The sequence below is a fragment of the Copadichromis virginalis genome, linkage group LG3, assembly GCF_057382275.1.
Source record: "Copadichromis virginalis isolate Kocher_CV1m ecotype Utaka linkage group LG3, C_Virginalis_male_GT1.1, whole genome shotgun sequence".
Classification (NCBI taxonomy): Eukaryota; Metazoa; Chordata; class Actinopteri; order Cichliformes; family Cichlidae; genus Copadichromis; species Copadichromis virginalis.
Genome location: NC_140620.1, coordinates 13,376,234 through 13,398,562, shown reverse-complemented (window position 1 = coordinate 13,398,562; position 22,329 = coordinate 13,376,234). Strand labels below are relative to the sequence as shown.

The 22,329-nt window shown below is 40.5% G+C and overlaps 1 protein-coding gene and 2 long non-coding RNA genes across 3 annotated transcripts in view; 2 read left to right on the top strand and 1 right to left on the bottom strand.

Annotated features, from left to right (window-relative positions):
* The window catches only part of LOC146712896 (coxsackievirus and adenovirus receptor-like), a 147,229-nt gene that overhangs the window by 71,955 nt on the left and 52,945 nt on the right, over nt 1-22,329 (top strand). The window contains exon 7 of the mRNA XM_085445090.1: nt 6,545-6,878. Coding sequence (XP_085301216.1) covers nt 6,545-6,878 — 334 coding nt within the window. The remainder of the gene's footprint in view (nt 1-6,544; nt 6,879-22,329) is intronic.
* On the bottom strand, nt 13,652-14,635 carry LOC146712901 (uncharacterized). Its single transcript, XR_014917451.1, has 2 exons — nt 14,472-14,635; nt 13,652-13,909 (listed from the first exon to the last, which is right to left on the bottom strand). It is a non-coding gene; the product is annotated as an uncharacterized LOC146712901 (long non-coding RNA).
* Nucleotides 19,976-22,251, top strand: LOC146712900 (uncharacterized). The gene is made up of 2 exons (XR_014917453.1): nt 19,976-20,238; nt 21,865-22,251. It is a non-coding gene; the product is annotated as an uncharacterized LOC146712900 (long non-coding RNA).

Here is a 22,329-nt window from a genome sequence, read left to right as displayed (position 1 = left end):
GCTGTGGTTCCAGAATCTTCTCATGATGACCAGTAGGTCCCCAAACAGCATGACCTTTGACCTCAACCCCTGCCTGGGCTGTCAGCTATGGTCCCTACTTCTCGCTGGGTCTCTGAAGATTTCTCAGGAGATTCCACCCTTGGGATCATTTCTTCCAGCAATGCTCTGCTGCACCTGCATCTCCTCACTAGAGGAAAAACTTCTATTTGGAAAACATGTCAACCATCATCAAACCAAAATTTCCTTTCAGTTCAGTGAACTTCACTTATCAAAAAATATAATTATTTATTATTTATTAATTATATTATTCGTTTATCACGTTTTCACTTTCACTTATAGGCCATCAAAGTGTTTATTATCTTTACCCAAATAATTGGAGCAGAACTTGTTCCATATTCAGTTTTTCAGCAAAACGTGTTTGAGAAAAGATTCATTCTTATATCTGGAGGAATAAATATATTTCAATAAATATTAACGTTAGCCTGCGACTTTGTTCCAGTTTTGAATTTTGGCCCACTGTGTATTTGAGTTTGACACCCCTGCCAGAGAAACAGAGGCAACTGGCAGTCCAGCATGAGCCAAGGGGCCCAGGACACAGGAAAATCTCTCTACTGTCACTGCAGCTTCCTGCAACTTCTGAATGCTGGTGGACTGTCTATTACACACTTTGCAGTGATATCGAGTTAAATCTTAAGGAACTTGTGTATTAACTCAAAAACACAGAATAGGCCTTTGTGAGGTGAGGCATGATTGAATGTGGACAAAAATCAGCTAGATGAGTCAAAAACATTACACTTGTGTGTAGTGGTGCAACGGATCAAACATCTCACGGTTCAATTTTCGGATCAGCGAAAAAAGAAAAAAAGACAAAATTTTAACATTTACTTATTAACTTATTTAAATATATTAAATATTTTTTGCCTATTAAAAAATTCAGCTCAAGACTCATCCCACGCAATTATATAAAAACAAATTAAGGTGCAATATAGGGCAGTACAGGGCTTTGTATCTACCACTGCACTGTGATATAAGGAACTCTCACGGTCACGTGGCTTTCCGTTGACCTGGAGGTCCACCCATTTGTAGTTGGGCAACAGAAGATGCCTGGGACAGTTCAGCCATAACTTTAAACTATTCCTGCTCATATACAACGGATCTTCGGATCATGTTGTAAATGGGCTGAACTGAGGGCGACTGCACAGCAGGCTGAACTGCTACAGGTAGCGGGGCTAATGGCTGAGCTATGGGCTGCAAAAGAGATTGTGAAGTTGGTCCACTCCCACCCGAGGAGTGGGTACAGGTGCGGAGGTTAGCGTTGTCCTGGCGGACCTCACCTCGGGGGTCGGTGCAGATTTTGGCAGCGACTGGACAGCTGCTGTCCACACCCGAGGAGCTGATACGGGTGCAGGGACCAGCCGGCCCCGGAAACTGAAGCAGGGACCAACTGGGCCCCAGCCCCCCTTACCTGGGAAACTGACACAGGTGCAGGGGAGTGGCGGACACCTACTCTGTATCTGGTGTGGTCTGCTAGACAGACCCATCAATGAGACTTTGTAAAAGCAGCTGGTCTGAGTGATGTGATCAGAGTGCAGTAGATAATGTCTGACAGCAGTTTGAAGAGCAAATGGATTCTGTTCTGTTCTTCACTCATCACCTACCTGACACCTCACACCTGTTTCTCACCTGCAGGTCAGACAGGAGGACAAGAGAAGGATGGACGCAATAAAGGACATCCTGGACTGAGAGCAAGTCTCTATGTTTTTTTTTTTTTTTGCTCATTTTTAAAAGAATATTTTAATTTGAAAATCTGAGTTCACTCTGCTGAGCTCACAGATCTCAATGTCATGAATGACGTCTATTTACTGCTGCTATGAAAGTTAAATTATTTCACAATAAAAGAGCAAAATGAAATGTTTAGAACAAACACAACATCCTGTAAAAACTGTCATTGTTCTTTTTGTACAGAGAGCTTCCTCTTCACCTCCATAATTCATTCAGTTCATTCACGAAAAAAAGCCCAGACAAAACACACAATAGAGTAAATCCACCTGTGATCAACAGTGGTATTTTTCTTTCTTTGTTTATCAAATCTTCTCCTAATATGTTAATAATGCCAATAAACCTTATTCATTACAACTGCTGAAACCTTAGTCCCACCTTCCAGTTTGTATTTGTGCTTCAATCCCTTTTCTTCATTTTAACAGGTGTGTTTGCATTTGTGTTAGCAGTGAGAATGTGGACATTCTTTTCTTTGGAAATAAAACCATTCCTATTGCAAAACTCTGACAGTGTGACAGTGGTGGAAAGCAAAGAAAAAAAAATCACCATGTAAAGAAAAGGGTGATGATGACCAGTTTTGCATAACCCAGAATTCAAAATGTACAATAAGCCTGTGGGTTCAGTGGGAACCAGGGGCGATTCTAGGATCAGAGCTTTGGGGGCGCTGAGCACCCAGAGAGCTGCCCATCCAGGCAAGGTGGAGTGGATTTCTGTTGTGCCTGTCACTATTACCTGTCTGTTTTCTTATCTGGTTCTTCCTGACCTTGTACTTCCTCCTCAGGTTCCTTTCCTCTCTCCCTCTTTGGACTGACAATCATACACAAATAGATTCAATTAGATGAAAAAATTACATTAATATGAAAAAACAAATGCTATTAAGATCACTAACAAAAAGTCCTCTCTCAGTGTACTTTCAACCAAAAGGCAAATAACCAAACCACATGTAAGCTATAAATATTGAAACACCGATCCAACATTATCCTTTATTGACAGATCAGTTGATCTTACACTTTTACCTGAATGTTGTTCCTGGGTTTGATCTTGGCACATGCACATATGACAAAATAACCAACTTCTCTCATTACATTTCAAACAGGACAAAACAAAAACAGGACAGTGGTAACAACAGCAGGCTACAGACAGATTTTAAATAGGCTGTATACATTTCAATGGGAGCAACAGGACGGCCAAATGTCGCTGAATTTACTACAGAGCAGGACGGATTGTAGGGTAGCAAACATCGTCGGAAAACACGTTTCCAACACTGCAGGTTACCTGGTGTGTAATGTTTTTCACCTCTGATCAGCACATAGCCCAGAAACAAAGACATTTATGAATCCGTCTCTTCTTCTCTTGCTCTCTAACTCGTCTGTAAACATGTGTGGGGAAACTCAATGTTAAAGCCTACAGCTGGAGGGGGAGGGGAGGGGTGAAGCTGGTGCTTGTGAGTCTGTGAAAGTGAATCCTGCCGGTGCCATAGCTGCTGAAAACGTACTTGGTGCAGACACAAAACGTCCATCAGCTTCAAAGTGTGTCAGAAAAATGTCAACATGGTGACTGATGGATGAGAGAGGTCCCATTGTTGTTGTTGTGCACAAATCATTGAACAACACAAACACTTAGAGCTGCTTTCAGTGCTGCCTGTTTTGTTACTGCACACATTTCTGATGGTCCTACAGTCCAACGTAGCAAACGTCTCCCTGAAGCCTCTTCTTAGAGACCAAAGGTTGGATCAGAGCGAGCAGCTGAAAGGACACATCTATGAATGCAGTCAGAGACTTTCTCACAACCTCACACTTCATCAGATCACATTTAGGGGGTTTCCAAATTCATTGGCTCCATCCTCCTGAGTTCTTTAAAGCAGCCGTCCCCAATCCCCGGGCTTCGGACCGGTACCGGTCCGTGAGTCGTTTGGTTCCGGGCCGCAAGAGTTGAGCGTCAGGTGTGAAATGTATGGTTTTCAGGGTTTTTTATCGGTTTTCAGCATTATTTTGTTATCATTTTTATCGTTTTTATCGTTTACTCAGTTTTCCTGGGTCTTTTCACGTGTGTTATGAATAAATCTTCTTTTTTTCAGTACCGGTACTAGTTTTATTTTGTTGTATTTATCTGCGACACCTTAAAGGCCGGTCCATGAAAATATTGTCGAGCATAAACCGGTCCGTGGCGCAAAAAAGGTTGGGGACCGCTGGGTTGGGAACCATTTCAAATCTTTCAAAATAAAATGTATTATAAATTGAAGTTGAGTAGGCTAAAATAAATACGAGCACAGCATAGACATATATTAATGGTTTATTGCCATTTCGTAGTTACCAAAAGACAAAAAGGCATTTTAACCCTCAGCACAACATCACAACTAATACATGTCACTTATCAGTCATTTAAACAGTGATAATAATATTTTTTACTATACTATAAATAAATATATATCAATACTATATCTATAGATAACACAACAATTAATACATGTATTGTTTAATTAACAAAACATCAGAAAGTGATAAAAACACATTAGAAATAGCAATAGCTTCATAACAGACCAATAAAGACATTGTCATCAGCAGATGTTTGCATGTTCAGTAAAAATATTTAAACAACAAGTTTTTGATTAAAATTATCAATGAACTGCAGTGTTATGTAAGGTAAGTTTCATGTTGGACTCATGGTCCTTTGTTAGTCCAGTTTAGGACAATATCTTGACGTATGTATCATATCAAATATATGTCATATCAAAACAAGCCCACACCTGCAGTTGTTTCAGTTTTTCACAGGTGTTTCCTGTCAGCTGGTCAACCTCACTCAGGTGGACATCCATATCAGCCAACCAAACGACAAGCTCCTCCCTTTGTGCTTCAAATCCCTCCCACTCTGAGACAATAAGTTTAAAGAGAAAGAAAAGAGTCAATTATAGAGAAAAGAGAAAAGTGAAACCCTCCTCAGAAGGTCTGACTCGCATACCTGCAGTCGATCTGTGATAGATGCCAGTTTGGCGTTCACGTCATCCCTCGCCAATGCCAGCAGCCGAGTCTGCAGGGTGCCCTGGAAGAGCTGAGTTAATGTTCGACTCCTCCTGGTCAGGCTCTCCAGCTGGATGAGCCGAGGTCTCCCCAACCGCCGCTGTCTTTCAACACAGAAACACAACTTGCATCTGAAGCAGGAGGTGCAGATTGTTTTTGCTATTCTTTTCTAAATCCAGGCTTGATCACGTGGAGGTATTTGGAAAACTTATTTGGCCAGCAGATGACTGTTGTCTCACAGAAAGTCAAATCAAATGTATGAGGTACACAATCAATTCACAAGAACACATTTAAAAAGAAAGTCCCGTTCTTCCCTGATTTCAAGTGAATTCTGCATCAAAACAGGGTGACAGAAGTAAAACGAGTGTTTGCAGCAAATGTGAGCACAAAGCCTCACTTTATACAAGCCTGCTATTAAAGTTCTCCTCTATGCAGATGACTTTCCTGTTTTCAAGGCACAACTTGAATCTGCTGTACAAATCTTATGGATACACACTAAAAGAAACAGTAGTGTGCACAACTCCAGATTCTGATCCCTCGTCCTCATATGGTCCCAAAAGGCTCACAAAAACCCACATAGCGATAGCAATAAAGCAAATGTTGAGGCTTCAAAATACAAAGTCCATAAACCAATGTCTGACATAGGTTTTTAAGGGTGATAAATATACAATAAATATACAACATATGGTCATAAGACTAAAAGTAAAGAATGCCATTTGTGTGTGAATGAGACATGAACCTGGGTGGACACTTAACATCTGTAATCCAGCTGTGACAGAGACAAAGAAGTGTAATGTGTGTGTCAGTGTGATGTGTTGTAGTGTCAGGAGTCAGGATGCAGCTACAAAGCTTTTTGTTCAGTGTATACAAACAGCTGTAGCTCCATAAAGGCAGCATGCAGAGACTCACAGTGTCTTATAATGAGAGGCTGCTTTCTCTCACACATTATGTTCACTTATTATCAGCACATGTTGTTGTTCTGTGGAAGCTAACATCTTGTAGTTTCTGACACTTTGCATGTTTAGCATGAGGCTAAAATTCCCCCTCAGTGGGTCACTGGTGACCTGCTGGATGTTCAGAGGTTCATTAAATCCAACATGACTAAAAACTCAAATGTCAAAGGAAATAAACAAAATATTTAAAGTCAATCATTCTGATCATAATTGTACTTTGACCTTTAACCTCTCTGCTCTGTGTTGTTTCCTCTTTCAGACCAGAAAAACATCATAGCTGAGTCTGGACAGGACGTCACTCTGACATGTCGATCTCCAAACATCAGACGTGTGTATTGGAGCAGAGCTGACCTGTTGCCAGAAAATGTGTTTTTGTACCAGCATGGTCGTTTCGATCCAGACGACCAGCATCCATCTTTTAAGAACCGGGTGGATCTGCAGGACAGACAGATGAAGGAGATGCGTCTTTGATTCTGAAGGATGTGACGATTAATGATGCTGAAACATATGAGTGTCATGTCTACATGGAAGAAACTCACTCATGGGAGCTCATCAGCATCATCTACCTCAGGGTTTCTCCAGGTGAGTGAGTAGAGGTGAAGTTGCTTCCTGGTTGTTGATGTGTGTTTGTTGTATGGATGACCTGCTGGATGTTCAGAGGTTCATTAAATCCAACATGACTAAAAACTCAAATGTCAAAGGAAATAAACAAAATATTTAAAGTCAATCATTCTGATCATAATTGTACTTTGACCTTTAACCCCTTGCTCTGTGTTGTTTCCTCTTTCAGTCCAGAAAACCATCAGAGCTGAGTCTGGACAGGACGTCACTCTGACATGTCGAGCTCCACACAACAACATCAGAGCTGTAGAGTGGAGCAGAGATGACCTGAAGAAAGAATATGTGCTTTTGTACCGAGATGGTTACTTTGTTCCAGACAGCCAGCATCCATCTTTTAAGGACCGGGTGGATCTGCAGGACAGACAGATGAAGGATGGAGACGTGTCTTTGATTTTGAAGGATGTGACGATTAATGATGCTGAAACATACAAGTGTTATGGCTTAATGGCAGAAACAAACTCATGGAAACTCATCAGCTCCATCTCCCTGACTGTTGTTGATCCTCCAGGTGAGTGAGTAGAGTTGTTTGGGCTCAAAATGTGGTCATAAATATTTTGTACTTGTAAAAAAGATTTGTATGTGTAAAAAAGATTTGTGTGTGGACTTAGCCCAAAAACCCCTGCAAGTTACAACTACGAATTTTGACCCTATTTTTCTTCCTTTCATCTGATTGGTGAATGTCATGTCAATCACAAATGTAACAATCCAATCAGAGAACAGATGGGTTTGGCTGTCGGAGGGGCGCTTTTTTTTGAACTGCAGGTCTTTGAAGGGAATAAATGCCCTTTTACATGCCAACCCAGCGTTTTCCTTCATCACCACGAAGGAAAACAATCTGTGGTCGTCCGAGTTTGGTGATTTTGTGTCACAGGACTACGTGTTCAATACAGGGACTTCCACAGCCTTTTCAACAGCGCTGGAGATGCAGGGTGGGGGGGGGGGGCAGTGCTTTGGAAATGACAGTCTTCATTACAAAGCTTTCTTCGTTATGAATTAGCATACATGTTTTTATTGAACATTTGAAGAACTAGCAAAAAGAAAAGAAGCTCTTGTAGAGGACATAAAGTCAGAGATAGAAAAGACAAGAAGCAGGTGCATCTAGTACAGGTAGAGCTGCTGCAAAAACCCACAGAGCCCAGCAGCCAGCAACAAATTCTGGATCCTTTGCTTTTAGTTAGCAGTTAGCATTAGCAGCACATCCTGCATCCGATGTGAAAGGACTTTTATGCTGCGCACTGTGACTCACAGCAATGGTCCCGGGTCAGCCCTGACGTTGTGTTAAACTAATCCTAAAGTAATAATGGTATTTCTAACCACTGATATACCACAACTTTATCCTTTCAACAGCTGCTGAAAGTTAGGGGACCTAGCTGCTATCGGATATTTATATAGAGATCATCCAGCTTCAAACTGTATTACCCTTCAAGGACCTGCAGTTCAAAAAAGCGCCCCTCTGACAGCCAAACCCATCTGTTCTCTGATTGGATTGTTACATTTGTGATTGACATGACATTGACCAATCAGATGACAGGAAGAAAAATAAGGTCAAAATTCGTAGTTGTAACTTGCAGGGGTTTGTTTTGGCTAAGTCCACGCACAAATCTTTTTTACGCACGCACAAATCTATTTATGACCACATTTTGAGCCCATAGAGTTGAGTGTGTGTGTGATCAGAGGTGAAGCTGCTTCCTGGTTGTTGATGTGTGTTTGTTGTCAGTCTGCCATGTTTAAATCAAGGCAAAATACTGTAGCTGTGTTTCTGCTAGAGCTGGGTGATAGAACGATAACGATATGTATTGCAAAATAACGTTTTCTCGATAGAAAAGTTAAACTATTGCGATAGGCCTCATCTCTCTTGTCCTCTTTTTAAAAAAAAAAAAAAAAAAAAAAGAACCGCCAATCTAAATTAAGTAGCGCAGAGCCGAACCAATCACAGCCGCAGCATCACATCACGTGACTTGTTACGTACAGCCCAAGTGCCAAGCCGCACATGTGTATTTGTTTGGGAAGCAGCCAGCCGCCGTGCCGCCCGGGTAATGGAGGAAATGAGTGCGCCGACTAGAGAAAAATCAACCGAGAGCGTGACCGAAGGTTACCGAAGAGAAAACAGATGATGGTTCCAATTGTCGAACGGAAGAGCCATAGAAGTTCTGTAGTGTGAAGGTATTTCGGCTTTTTCAAGTCTGACAAAAAACAGTAGCATAGTAGTAGTAGCATAGTAGTTTAGTAGTAAACCGGTGCATGCTCATCTCTGACTGGAAGCGCTAATTCGTCATTGGGATTTTGTCAGACTAAAGTAATTGTTAAAACTGTTTGAAAAGCTAAGCTATACAACAAGGAGAGATTGAGAATTTCCTTTTAGTTCTCAGTTGATTTGATATTGACAAAACTTAGTCAATTTTGTCTGTGTTACGCCCCACTTACAAATGAAGTGTTGACTGGGGTGAGGGGTAACACAAAGTGAAAGAGAACACATGAACTACTGGAGAATAGATGTCATTAAACATGATTTATTGCCCAAAACTACTACAGTAAAAATAAACACAGGGAAGCTCTTTTCTTCAGGGTCTCCAAGGCCAAAACAAACAAAACACCCCCTTTAGCTAGAAATCAAACCAAGTACTCACTAACCAAAACAAGATACAATGGCTGAGTTCCCTGTCTAACCAAAAACAGGAGAAAACAGTTGAAACTAAAATGGCAGAGAACCCCTACCTGCTTCCACAACAATGAACTAATTAACACAATAACACAATCGCACAACCTTTGCTTACAATGAAAGAAAGAAAACCAAAGTTCCACAGAGTTTAAGGTCTCACACACATACACACTAAGGCCCGCTGCCCAAAACACAACAGCTCACAGCTCCGGCAAAAATGGGGGAAGTGGCAGGGGTGTGGCAGTTTAGGATGGCAGACTATATGCCGTGGCTGACGAACACACCTCAGCTGTGGCTCATGAGGCAGACCTGCAACACAAGAAAAGGAGAAAAGACACTCCTCCACAGAGGGAGAGCCACTAGAGGTCAGCGACCGTAACAGTCTGTTCTTCTGTAAAACAAACTAAGATTTATTTTTAGAATTAATATTTTGTTTCTAAGTGGAATTGACAATTTAGTAGTCTGTTTTGTTTGTTCTATTTTGAAACTTAAACGCTTTAGCGGCTGCCTTTTGTGTAGTTTGCAATATTTGCCTTTATTTATCTGAAAAAGTCTCATGTTCCTTAAGTACATCTACCCTGTTAAACTTATTATGAGAAATAAATATTTAAATCCAAACAAGCTGCTGATTATTTCACATTTTAATTGTGAGCAACGGCACATTTAAATCTTACAAATATAGTTATTTGGCTTGTATCGTGATATATATCGTTATCGCCTGAAATGAAAAAAACATATCGTGATATGAAAAAATTTATATCGCCCAGCTCTAGTTTCTGCCCTCTTGCTGTAATGTTCCTGAGACCAGCTGAGCAGAGTTACTAATCTGTAAGCAGTTTCCAAATTCCAGAATCACTGCCTGGATCGTTCTACAAACTTTGGAGGAGACTGATCACATTATAAATTTGAACCTCTCATGCTGAAATCATCAGTGATCCCTGACACATCTGGACCAGCTGTGATAAATTGTTGTTCTCTTACATCATCATCTCCTCTGAATTTTGTTTTAAAATTAATTCATTCATGGTTGAGAACATACGAGCTGATCTTTGTACTATAAACTGACAAACCCCAGTTTGCCTGTGTAACAACTATATTAGGAAATTAAAGATAATTAATTCAATAATTATCAGGGTTAATGACACAATCACACTGAGCTCACTGAGGTGTTAAAATAATCCTCTTTCAGTTTGCACTTTTAGTATTATTATCCTAGTATTTGAAGTGCTTCATATATAAACATTGTAAATTATGTAAACAGTGTAGTTTGTTTGGTGTGACAGAGCTGTTGTCACTGAATCAAAGGTTCAGATGTTCCAGCCTCATAATAAACAAACACATTTTCAGAAATTCGAGGATTTGACCTTCCAAAAGTCTCAGGCATGTTTCAATGATAGTGATGTGTCGGTTGTGAACAAAACGGCTCTTAGAGCCGGGTCTTTGAAGTAAACGACGCGAGCCGGCTCATTATTGGGAGCCATGGTTTTTTATTTCTTCTTTCTCTCACCCTTTCTCTCGCACTTTTTTTCCGCTTCACTCCACATGCGAACACTGAACACTGTTATATCTCTGCAAAGCAAAGGGCATTTTTTTAAAGACAATGATAAGGAGGGAATTTGTCAGGTTTATATAGTGGATTGTCATTTATGCTTAGAAATATCTACTCATATATGCTTAGAGTTTTATAATCAATGGTAGAGGTTTGATCCTTAATAGTCTGCAAAAACTTTGTGTGCATTCCAGAGTGTTCTGGCATTCACACCCACATCCTGGGAGCATGGGAGAGGTCGTTCCTTCTCTTATTGTTTTATGGTAGGATAAACGTATCTATGTCTGTTTTAGGCTAAGTGCCTTTTGTTTAGATGAACTGCTGGACTTCCAGACCAGCAGGTTTAGGGAAGTTGTTTATGGGGTCACACACTGGCACCCCCCCCCCCCCCCCCCCCCACACACACACACACACACAGGCAAGGTACTCTTTGTGTGTATGTATACGTCATATGTTAATGAACCTTCAACGCTCCAGCGAATAGGTTTAAGCTACAAACCTATCAGAATTCTTTCTGTGAATGAATGAAATATGAGCAGAATGTAAGGGCTAATAAAGCCCTTGAGGTGACGTTTGTTGTGATTTGGTGATATATGAATAAAATTGAATTGAATTGAATAAAGATTTACACATATACCTGTTGAATGCGTTTTTTTCATTGTTTTTGTCCCTGCAATCACAGACAAACCTCTATTTTTGAAGTGCCTTTGAGCAACTAATATACATCTTCCTCTGTAATTGAATGCTGTGGGTAAACATGGCTGCTCTGGATTTACATCTGTGGATGGATGTGTTGATAAAATTATGAACCTGTATCTGCTGTGCGGACAGACCGATCACTGGAGTATTAAAGCTGCTCTTGAGTTTAAGTTTTATCCCCAGAATACTGAGTTTAGCCTCCATCTCCTATCTGTCAAACAATCTTCGACAAAAACTTGACTGGATTAGTGAGAATGACAGTTTTAGAATAAAGCCAAGAGTCACTGACTGCATGAACACATCAGGTATTCAGCAACTTCCTGTAAATTACAAGAAATCCAAGTAGAGGAGAGCAACTGAGTACACTTCCTCTTTGTGATGGAGGTGATTTTCGTCTTTATATTGTGTCAGATAAAGCCTGACAGCTTCTCTTGAATTCATTTCATATGCTGTTTTTTCACAGATGAAACCAGCCAACAGTAAACCAGATGCTTTACACCTACCTTCACATGACCTTCATCTGTAAGAGTTGGGTCTGTGTTTCCACAAGCCCTGCTGGTTTAGAAACGTATTCTTGTTAACGACAAAAACAAGATGAACATCTTTTACTTGCTAGCACAATACACACAATACACATCACAGCACCTCCCACGTAAAACCCCCCAAATGGTTCTAAGACAAGGCACTATGTGTGTGTGTGTGTAAACATCTGTATGCGTGTGTGTGTGTGTGTGTGTGTGTGTGTGTGTGTGTGTGTGACCTCCTGCTGACCAAAAGGGTCATATAAGCAGGAAGCAACATCACAAGAAACAGATTTTCCAGATAGAATGTATCTGCAATAAAAGCCTCTCCCAGCACAGTGGTCAGAGACAAAGGAATGTCTTGATCCTATAGATTAAACTCAGACCTTACAAATTTAAGAAGCATAATGATAACATTCAACAATTAGACTTAACACAAAGGATCTCTGAAATTCTCAGAAACTCATAATCCATCTCCCAGTGGGTGCAGCAACCATGTGTCAAAAGTGGTCAATTGAGAAATGCTAAAAAGCGTGTTCATGTAAACATCGTCGGGTCTGCCCTGGTACAACGGGACTTCTGCTCCTGAACCTCTGCGCACAGCGTCTGCAAATCGGGGCTGTACAAAGTCACTTCATCTTTACGCAACACTGCAGTATATTTTGGTGATCATAACGGTTATACCGTTTGAGATATTAAGCTGTTTTTGCAATTTTTTGGCCCATTGAAATTAATGGACCACATGACAAGTGTGCAAGCCGTGAGACCAGTTTTCCCGTGATTCACTCGCGTACGTCAGTTTGAAGAGGAAAAAGAACTCCACGGGACTCCGATGTGAAAAGATGTAACAAAAAATTTATTCCACGGTTTTGCATCTTACAGGAGTGGTCAGGTTTAACTTGTCCTCAACAAAATAACATACTACGGTAGGAAAACCGTGTGGCTCTGTTCTACCCTGCTGCCCCGTATATCTTATGCCGTGTTAACTCTTTTTCTCTCTCTCCCCCCTCCCGCACCGCATGCACTAATTTGCATACATCCGTGATGCCCGGATTTTACTATAAACACGAGTCTTTAAGGCACATGTATACATGGTACCACATAACCTAGTTCCACCATAAACATGCATCTATTTCCTAAAATTATTAATTACACAACCAAGCTTAACAACAGCGAAATATAAATACTAAACATATGAACTATCTTAACTTGGCTCCTACAACAAGTGTGATCACTGATTTTTCTTGCATGGTGAGCTGTGTCTTAGCTCAGTGAGATGAGCAGCCATTCTCAGAGTGGGGGGCCTGGGTTTTAAGTCCCGCTGATGGCAACATTTCTTTTTCAGTTTGCAGTTAAACTTTTTTAAAAGTCTTTTCAACACAAATTTCAGCTTCTTCACCCCTTTTCAGCAAAATTCCAGATTCTTCAGCTGTTGTCAGCAGAAACTTCAGCTTTGTGACCTCTTTTCTGCGCAAGGTTCTGCTTATTTACAACTTTTCAGTAGCATTGTTCTGCTTCTTCACCCACAAAGCAAATCCAGCATGTCCAAATTAACACTGTCGGATTTGATTTCAACACTATTAAAGTGTCTATATGGGTCCACACCAGAGAGTGTTAATTTAACTCTTTTTGGAGAGTTGGTACGTTAACTCTGATTTAGTGTTAAACACCAAATCTGTCTGGAGTTGATAATTTAACACTTGGTGTTAAGACTTTATATATTAACTCTCAAAGAGTATTTTAGTTTAACTACGTAAGAGTTATCTTCTAATTCATTCTAAAAAGCAGGAATTTTACTGTTCTGAACTTCTAGAAATTTCTTTTGGAAATAAACATTTACTAAAAAGATGCAATGGTTTTTGAAAAACATTTATTCTGAACTGTGCACCACAATTTCAAAACATTTTCTGAAAGATGTAACAGTGTACATGTTCTCACTTTCATTAGAATTGTGTTTATCAAAAGGTCTGACATAGGTGAGCTGGTAAATGCAAATAACAGCATTCTCATCACTTATTTCTTCAATACAATATGCATGTCCTTCATTCATCCCTTTGTGGAACTTCAACGCACTTCTGCTCTCCCCCATATTCCATCTTCACAAGCATATCCTGTGCGGAGATTGAATAAAAATTAGTTGACACTAATTAATGGCACAAATAATCCAGTAAACAATTGCAGCACAGTAAAAAAAAAAAAGGAATCCTCTTTGAGCCATTACTTGTGTAAAGTATTTTCCCAAAAGACAAAGACACAGGCAACAGGTAATACTGAACTAAATGTAAAACCTCAACCTTTTTCATTTTTACCTAAACCGTGTGCACAAAACTCTGGAGGGATCTATGCTAACGTAGAATCCAGTCAGGATGCCTGCTACTGCTGTTTGCTCGTTTTCAGGCTTCAAGCAGCACCATTATACCAACATTTCACATTCTAGACATTGTTTTAGGTGTATTTGACCAAAGGTTTGACTGAAAATTCACATGCAAGCTTTTTTTCAAGGCTGTGGTATTTGCCTGCAAACAATACCTTTCAGCTAGCTAAAACAGAATGTTATGCTATCAGCGAGCAACATGGCTAATGCCTTTCACACAGCTTTGTCTCAACTCCAAAGAGCCACAGAAGTAAAAGCTCGTGATAATAATTGAAACAATCTTTGAAAGAATGACTTACCAAGCATGGCAAACAACTCAAATATGTAGAGCAAAATGTTCTGAAACGGCTTCACTTCAGCTTCGATTGGAGCCGTGCTGGGGGCGGAGTCTGTGAATTTACTCTATTGGTGTCATAGCCCCTGTAGGAGTTCAGAGTTAAGAGGTCAAGAGTTAATGTTTCCATTGTAACACCTCCAGATTTGACTTAGGCTACGTTCACACTGCAGGCGAAAGCGCATCAAATCCAATTTTTTTGACCCTATGCGACCCATATCCGATCATGCTATGACAGTGTGAACAGCGCAAATCCGATATTTTCAAATCCGATCTGGGTCACTTTCGTATGTGGTACTGAATCTGATACATATCCGATGTTTTAGAAAGCGACTGCTGTTTGAACGGTCAAGTCGCATTAAATCCGCCTTTTACGTCACCGACACAAGACTGAAGCCAATTATCAGCGCCCGAGAAGACATCGCGAACGCTTCCTAGCCATCCAGTGTAGATGTCAGTGAAACTGTTGGGAAGACAACGTAAACATTTTATTTGTACTGTATAATCTGCAGATTCTGACAGAAATCTGCAGCTATCCTTTGAAGCACCGCTCCTCTCTTAAACAGCAATAAGGATCATTATTAGGTTATTTACATTATTATGTAAATAACAAAATAACTTAAAGCAAAAATTGGGAAACGTAAAGTCCAAAGTCTTTATATTAACGGCCATCAGTCAAACAATACTGTTTGTTCTTGGTCTAAACAGAGCGCGTTGTGTGTGACATCTTCTTTTGCGCATGCGGGCCGCTTTGAGCGTTCACACTAGAGCGCGTTTGCTGTCGCATTTTATTTGTAGTGTGAACGAGGGGACAAAAAAATCGGATTTGATCAAAAAATCGGAATTGAGCATTAAGACCTGCAGTGTGAACGTAGCCATAGAAACACTCATTTTTAACACTCGATTTTAACTACTATCATTTTACACCTCAGAGTTACATTAAAAGAATGTGACTCTGCTTAGAGTAAAATTAACTCTACTTTTGCAAGAAGACTATTAACACCAAAACATTTAACACTTTTGAATTTGCTGTGCATTTTCAACAGAATTTTCATCTTCTTGGCCTGGTTTCAGCTGAATTTTTAGTTTCAGGTGACCATGTCATTCTCATCTATTGTACATCCTAAATGCGTATAAATGGGATCGGATGATGTCCAATAAAAGTAATAAACAATAAATGTAAATCTCTTTTTTTAACTTTGCAGACTCATTTTACCCACTCCAGTGAAAGCAATAAGAAAAGGATCATGGCTTTAAATAGACTATGAACAAAATGAAATACATTTTGTTTATGCAACATAAAAAACTTCTACCTTTTCCAACTCGGATTTTCTGCAGGACCAACACGGACATCAGTTCAGACTGAAATCCAGTTCAGATGGCACATGCAACACTAACTGTGTTCAACCTTGCACGGAGGCCTTTCAATAAATATAAGAAGATGGTTAAGGTGAGAGATTACTATTCTGTCTTTTACATCGGTACAAAGGGGGGACTAAATGCCAAAAAAGAGAGAAGTTGTTTTTTTTAAATGACGCTTTAAAACAGTTCAAGTATCTTTGTGGGAGAAGGGACTAACTGCGGCCGAGGTTCTGAAAGAGACGGTCGCTTCACCGATGACCCTGGGCTACTTTGAGCTGGTTAACATCAATGACGAACGTAAGACTGAGTGCACAGACATAATTGATCATCTGGACAATAAGAAAATCCAAAATATGTTTTCCACAAGGAGCAGATACAGAAATAAAAGATGTAGCCATCCCATGGTAGCAGAAACCTCCACATGCATCAAATAATGCAAAGCGCAGAGGTGCAATGACGGTGTTAGATGTAGCACAGCAGAACGGATTGTGTTTAAAAACCCTAATCAAAGAAACGGCAGCAATATTGACCGTAAGGAGGTTTACGATCTACTTTGTCAGCAGTGTCCGCGTCTGAAACAATGGATGGAGAGTAGATTCCCCAGAAATTCTTTCCAGGAAGCAGTGAAATACAGAAAGGAGAACTTTGGAAAGAGCCGACAGTCTTTTACTGAAATTAAGCCAGTGTTATGTTGCTGCTCGAACTGAGCGAGTCAGTTTGTCTCATAACTGGTTCCTTCATAAAGCAAGGCACAGGCTTTGTGCTATTTGACAACTTTGTCTTGACCAACGCCCACTTATTCAACTACTGGGTTAAATCAAACACACCTAACTGGCGTGAATTTGTAAACATTACCGTGGTCTTAAACTTTGAAGACCAAGAATTGGACAAGAACAACCTTAACGCTAAGGTGTACTTTATTAAAGAAGGCACATGTTAACAGCACAAACACCAACTGACTAAAAACAAAATGGCTTTCTTTTATACTCTACCTATTCAGGTGAGCATCCGGACTAGCCCAAGTATGGGGGTTAACTAATCAAAATGAAAACACAACCCTCCACACAAACAAACATACAATAACATTAGAGCACATAACAAACATATACATATTTCCAAAACGTACTATAAACGAGTCAGTAACACAAGCTTTAACCATTACTATCTAAATTAAAACCCTATCTAAATCAAATCACAACAACAGTTGCCTCAAGGCGCTTTATATTATGAAGTAGATCATACAATAATAGATACAGAGGGAAACCCAACAATCATATGACCTCCTATGAGCAAGCACTTTGGCAACAGTGGGAAGGAAAAACTCCCTTTTAACAGGAAGAAACCTCCGGCAGAACCAGGCTCAGGGAGGGGCGGGGCCATCTGCTGTGACTGGTTGGGGTGAGAGAAGGAAGACAGGATAAAGACATGCTGTGGAAGAGAGACAGAGGTTAATAACAGATATGATTCAATGCAGAGAGGTCTGTTAACCCGTTAAAGCCGGTCGGAGCGGACATGCTCCATTTTTTTTTTTTTTTTTTTGCCTGTCCCATTTGGTTCTTTAGCCATCAGAATTGTTGTCTGAAGACCAACAAGGAAGACCTGTTAATCTTCACCAGGTAGTGACAAAGAATTAACATCCACCTCCAACTCAGAAGGCAAAGGAAGAAGTGAATCGATACCGGGACGTTGAGCCTGTTGCACTTTCTGAGGATCCTTTGATCTGGTGGAGGGACCATGAAAGGGAGTATCCTCTCTTGGCTCTACAAGCAAAGCAGTATCTTTCCATACCTGGGACCAGTGTTCCTTCTGAACGAGTGTTTTCAACTGCTGGTGACATTGTTACCGCACAAAGGAGCTGCCTGACTCCACAACATGTAGACCAGCTTCTCTTCTTGCAGAAAAACCTTACAGTCTCAAAGAAGTGAGAGGGTGGTTATAAATAAGGCTAAATTGCATTAGTTTCACAGAGGTTTTACAATACTGTTCAATATCTTTTCATTTTTTGAAGTATTTTAAAAGGCAGTTTTTCATTTTCTGATCGGTCAGTTTCTGTCAGTTCACTTGTACATGCTGTGTTATACTGTGTGTCTCCAAAACACAATAGTGGATTTCAGAAAAGCTGTGTGAGACACTAACAGCAAAACTATTTCTCTGAGGTTTTACTGATGTTTACAAAACATGTGTTCTATTTGCACTGGATCCCTGATCCACTTGAAATGTATGTATGAAAAAATATATATACTAATGTTAATTAAAAATTACATTATTTAACTGCTTTAGTATCTGTTCTTAATTTTGAAATTTATGTAATTCATTCACAAGGCTTAGAGGGTTCTTTTGACAGTACATATACAAGGTGAATTATCATAATTTTATATATATTATGGTTCATATAATAATATTTCGGACTGATTCAAAATCGAATCGAATCGAATCGAATTGAATCGAATCGTGGATCGAATCGATTCGGGACCTTGTGAATCGGAATCGAATCGATTCTAGAAATCAGTGACGATTCCCAGCCCTAATCCTTAATGTAAAGCATTAAAGTCTTCCTCATTTACGACATCTGACTTACACCTTGAAGATTCTTGTTTAATATCACTCTGTCCGTCCAAATGCTGTACGTCCACGATTTTAGCTACTTTGTTAGGCTACTTTACTTTTCTAACGCTTAAGTAAATTCAGGAGTGATCCCCAACAATGTCAGAGCTCTATGTTTGTTTCTATGGTTACAGTGCCCCTCCTGGTAGTTCCTCTCAGTGCATATTTGACAGAGCGTAAACATTTCCCTGATTTAGTTTTAGACGGTAGGGGGGAAATGCGACTGCTTCAGTAAAGCCAAAGTAGTTTTTTGGATCCTTAAAATCATGAAAAATAATTTCAGGATGACCAAAAGGACAGGTACTGCTGACGTACTGATATATAGCATTTGTGTAGCACTGCTGCTATATTTGTATTGCAGCAGCGCTACACAAATACATTCTTTAAAAATCATACAATGTGATTTCCAGAATTGTTTCTTCAAAGCTGTCTATCACAGTGGGAATGCATCTACTCCATGATTTCTAACTGGGAGAACTTGCAAAATCGCAGGGAGTTCAAATACTTATGTTCCTCACTAGTCTCACTTTTATTGTGATTATTTTTTCCTGTTAAACAAACACAGATGAAATGAATTAAAGCCTTCCAACGGGGCATGCAGACTCCAGCTCCAGTTCCTCACAGCGTTACTGGAGGCCAAGTTAATGCCATCCAGAGTAAGAATCTGCTTAGATACCATATTACTAAAATATTCAGGGCCGAGTACAATAACCTCAGTTTTATCTGAATTAAGAAGCAGAAAGTTAGCGGCCATCCAGGTCTTTATATCTTTAAGACATGTGTGTTATCTAGCTAACATGTAGTGAGTCGTTTAATCTTTAAATGACATTTGTAGAATTTGCCCACTTCCTCTCACCCACCAGTGAAAGGAGAGGAAAGGGAGAGAATCCTGTGCATACACAGAAATGAAGAGCTGGCAGAATTCAATTCAATTCAATTTTATTTATATAGCGCCAAATCAAAACAAAAGTCGCCTCAAGGCGCTTCATAGATACAGAGAAAAACCCAACAATCATATGACCCCCTATGAGCAAGCACTTTGGCAACAGTGGGAAGGAAAAACTCCCTTTTAACAGGAAGAAACCTCCGGCAGAACCAGGCTCAGGGCAGAAAGTGGACCCTCGAACAAATGCTCATCCTCTGAAAAGGTCTGCAAATGTTTTCACTGTCAGTAGCAGTAGTTTCCACTGAACCAAATAATCCTAAAAATGTTTTTAAACCTTAAACCTATGAAGGCTGCAGGCCACAACGTGCTGGTCAGGCAACAAAGTTGTTCTTCATATTACTAAAATGTTGGAGCTTGTGCCTCTTCAGATGTTTGCTCTTCTTACTTGCAAATAGCCGAGGGGAAATGCCCGAAACCTCAGTCCTGATTCCACAGCTTTATTACATCAGCCTGGTAGAAAATAATTTTTCACTATCAAATCAGGCCACCAGGGGGCGGAGCGGTCCCAGAAGTTCAGTCGTGAGTGATATCTAACCTCTCTTCTTCCTTGCAGCTCGTCTGATCGTGAGTCCCAACAGCTCTGATGTCTCTGAGGGAGATGTTGTGACTGTAATCTGTGAGGAGGACCAAAGCTTTTCTGATTGGACTGTGAGGAGAAACACAAGCAAACTGCAGAGGGCTGAGTGTGGAGATGGGCGGGGACAACAGCAACGTGATCAATCATGTTCAATCAGTACGCTGGTGCCTCACGACACCGGAGTTTACTGGTGTGAGTCCAGTAATGGTGCCATCAGTAACCTGGTTAATATCACAGTCACTGGTAAGCTGATCACTCTCACTTTACTTCTTATTGCATCCACAAATTGAGCTGAACATGCAGGTACATAGATTCTGTGCTGTTCTTCACTGATCACCTGCCTGACTGACAGAGTAATGAAGGACTTCCCTCCCTCGGTGCTTCTTAATGTGTGAGGATATTCTCCATTACTGAGTTAAGACTTCCTTATTTAGATCTAAGCTCTGGATTATCTTGCACGTCTCGTGGCTCCCAAATGTCTCTTAAGTTATTATCCTCTGTAGCCTCATACTTTAGCTTTACTTGGCAAATGTGAATGCTTTGTGTGCTGACAAACCCTTTTGCATGTAGTGTTTTTATGAAAAGCCTTATAATTGCCTAATTCTGTGTTTTTGTTCTGTTACAAAAGCAGGCATTCTTACTGTTGTTTAATATTTTACTCAAACCTTTAAGTTTAATTCAACACAAAAAGCCCCACTGTAAACAAATCCACAGAACAGAACCAAACTCAGCAGCCAAACAGTTTGTCCTCAGTGCAGGTTGACATTCAGAAAAACCAGCTGCCTCAGCTTGGATGGGCTGATGTGGTTTCTCCTTAGTATCTGCCCAGTTTTTGAGAAGACCCTCCAAAGGAACAGATGTTGCCACAATGCACAGTCTCCCCTCCATCACCTTCAACAGGTAGGGAAAGACTGTGGCCTTGGCCTCCCACCAGCTCTGTGGGCCTTCTCCTTGTTGGATGAGGGGCTCCTCAAGATAACATTTCATCTCCATCATAACATCAGCTGTAGTATTTCTCTTTGCAGCATCTCCTGTAGCTCTTTCATCAAAGAGGCTCCACACAGCAGACGTCTGTGGCTCCTCCTTCACTTGGCCCTGTAATGGTGGAGCTGGGTGGGAGTGCACTTTGCTGCTGCAGTTATTCTCTGAAGTGCCTCATCAACAGCTCTGTTGTCACTGAATGCAAGCTTTTTAAATCTACCATCCAGTGATGCAGCTTCTGAGTGGACGGTGTTGAACTCCACACACAGAAACTTTTCACACTCACTGCTAATTTTGTTTTACAGTGAAGCCACTCTGCTCTGCTAGTCCCAATATCTTTCACCTGCAGCAGATGCTGCTTCGTTTGCAGCTGTCAGTCATATTTATGGTTTTGGTGTCGCACTCTCCTCCACACTGCTGTCTGTCATCTCACAGGTATGATGTGCGGAGCGATGCTGAACTTCCAATCCCAGCGTTTCATGTTGCAGGATCAATTCCCATATGAAAATATCAATATCTAATTTGATTACATTTGTTTTTCATCATAAATATGACAGACAAAAGTAAATTCGGCAATTAGCGGGATGGTCTGCAATACCCTGTTAAAAGGAACTACACTCACCACCTCTCATTCATGTGCGTGTTACGGCTCTGCAAGAGTGTGAGCCAATGAGAAACCAGAGGCACAAAACTTTAGACCACAAAACACACAATCTGATGTTGGTTTGTAAAGATGTTGCTGATGAGACTTTGTAGAAAGCAGCTGGTCTGAGTGATGTGATCAGAGTGCAGCAGATAATGTCTGACAGCAGTTTGAAGAGCAAATGGATTCTGTTCTGTTCTTCATCATCACCTACCTGACACCTCACACCTGTTTCTCACCTGCAGGTCACACAGGAGGATCTGTTGGACTGAAGGTCAGCCTGTCAGTTCCTGCTGTGCTTCTTGTTGCTGCTGTTTTCTTGATGTAGAGAAAACAAAAACAACGAAGGAATCAGGATCCAGCCTCATGTTGAGCTGCAGCAAAATAAAATGTCTGAATCTTTTTAAATCAGCACTCTTAGTCTCCCGCTGGTGGTTTCAGCGTTGTCAGTGAACCTGGGGAACATGAGATGATGCTGGTAACAGAAATCAAAGGGAGTGAACAGCAGACAGGGATCAGCTGCAGGTTTAATACACGTCCTGAATTTGGTTTAGTTTGAAGTTTCTGTAAAATAAAACCAAACGTTGTGATTTGTCTCTTTATGAATAAAGTTGAATTGAATTTCTCTCTGAGCTCCTGCTTCTGTTGTCTGTCAGTGATTTTATCAGTTGGACATCAAGTAAAACTTTGGATAAAATGAAAACTGTTCA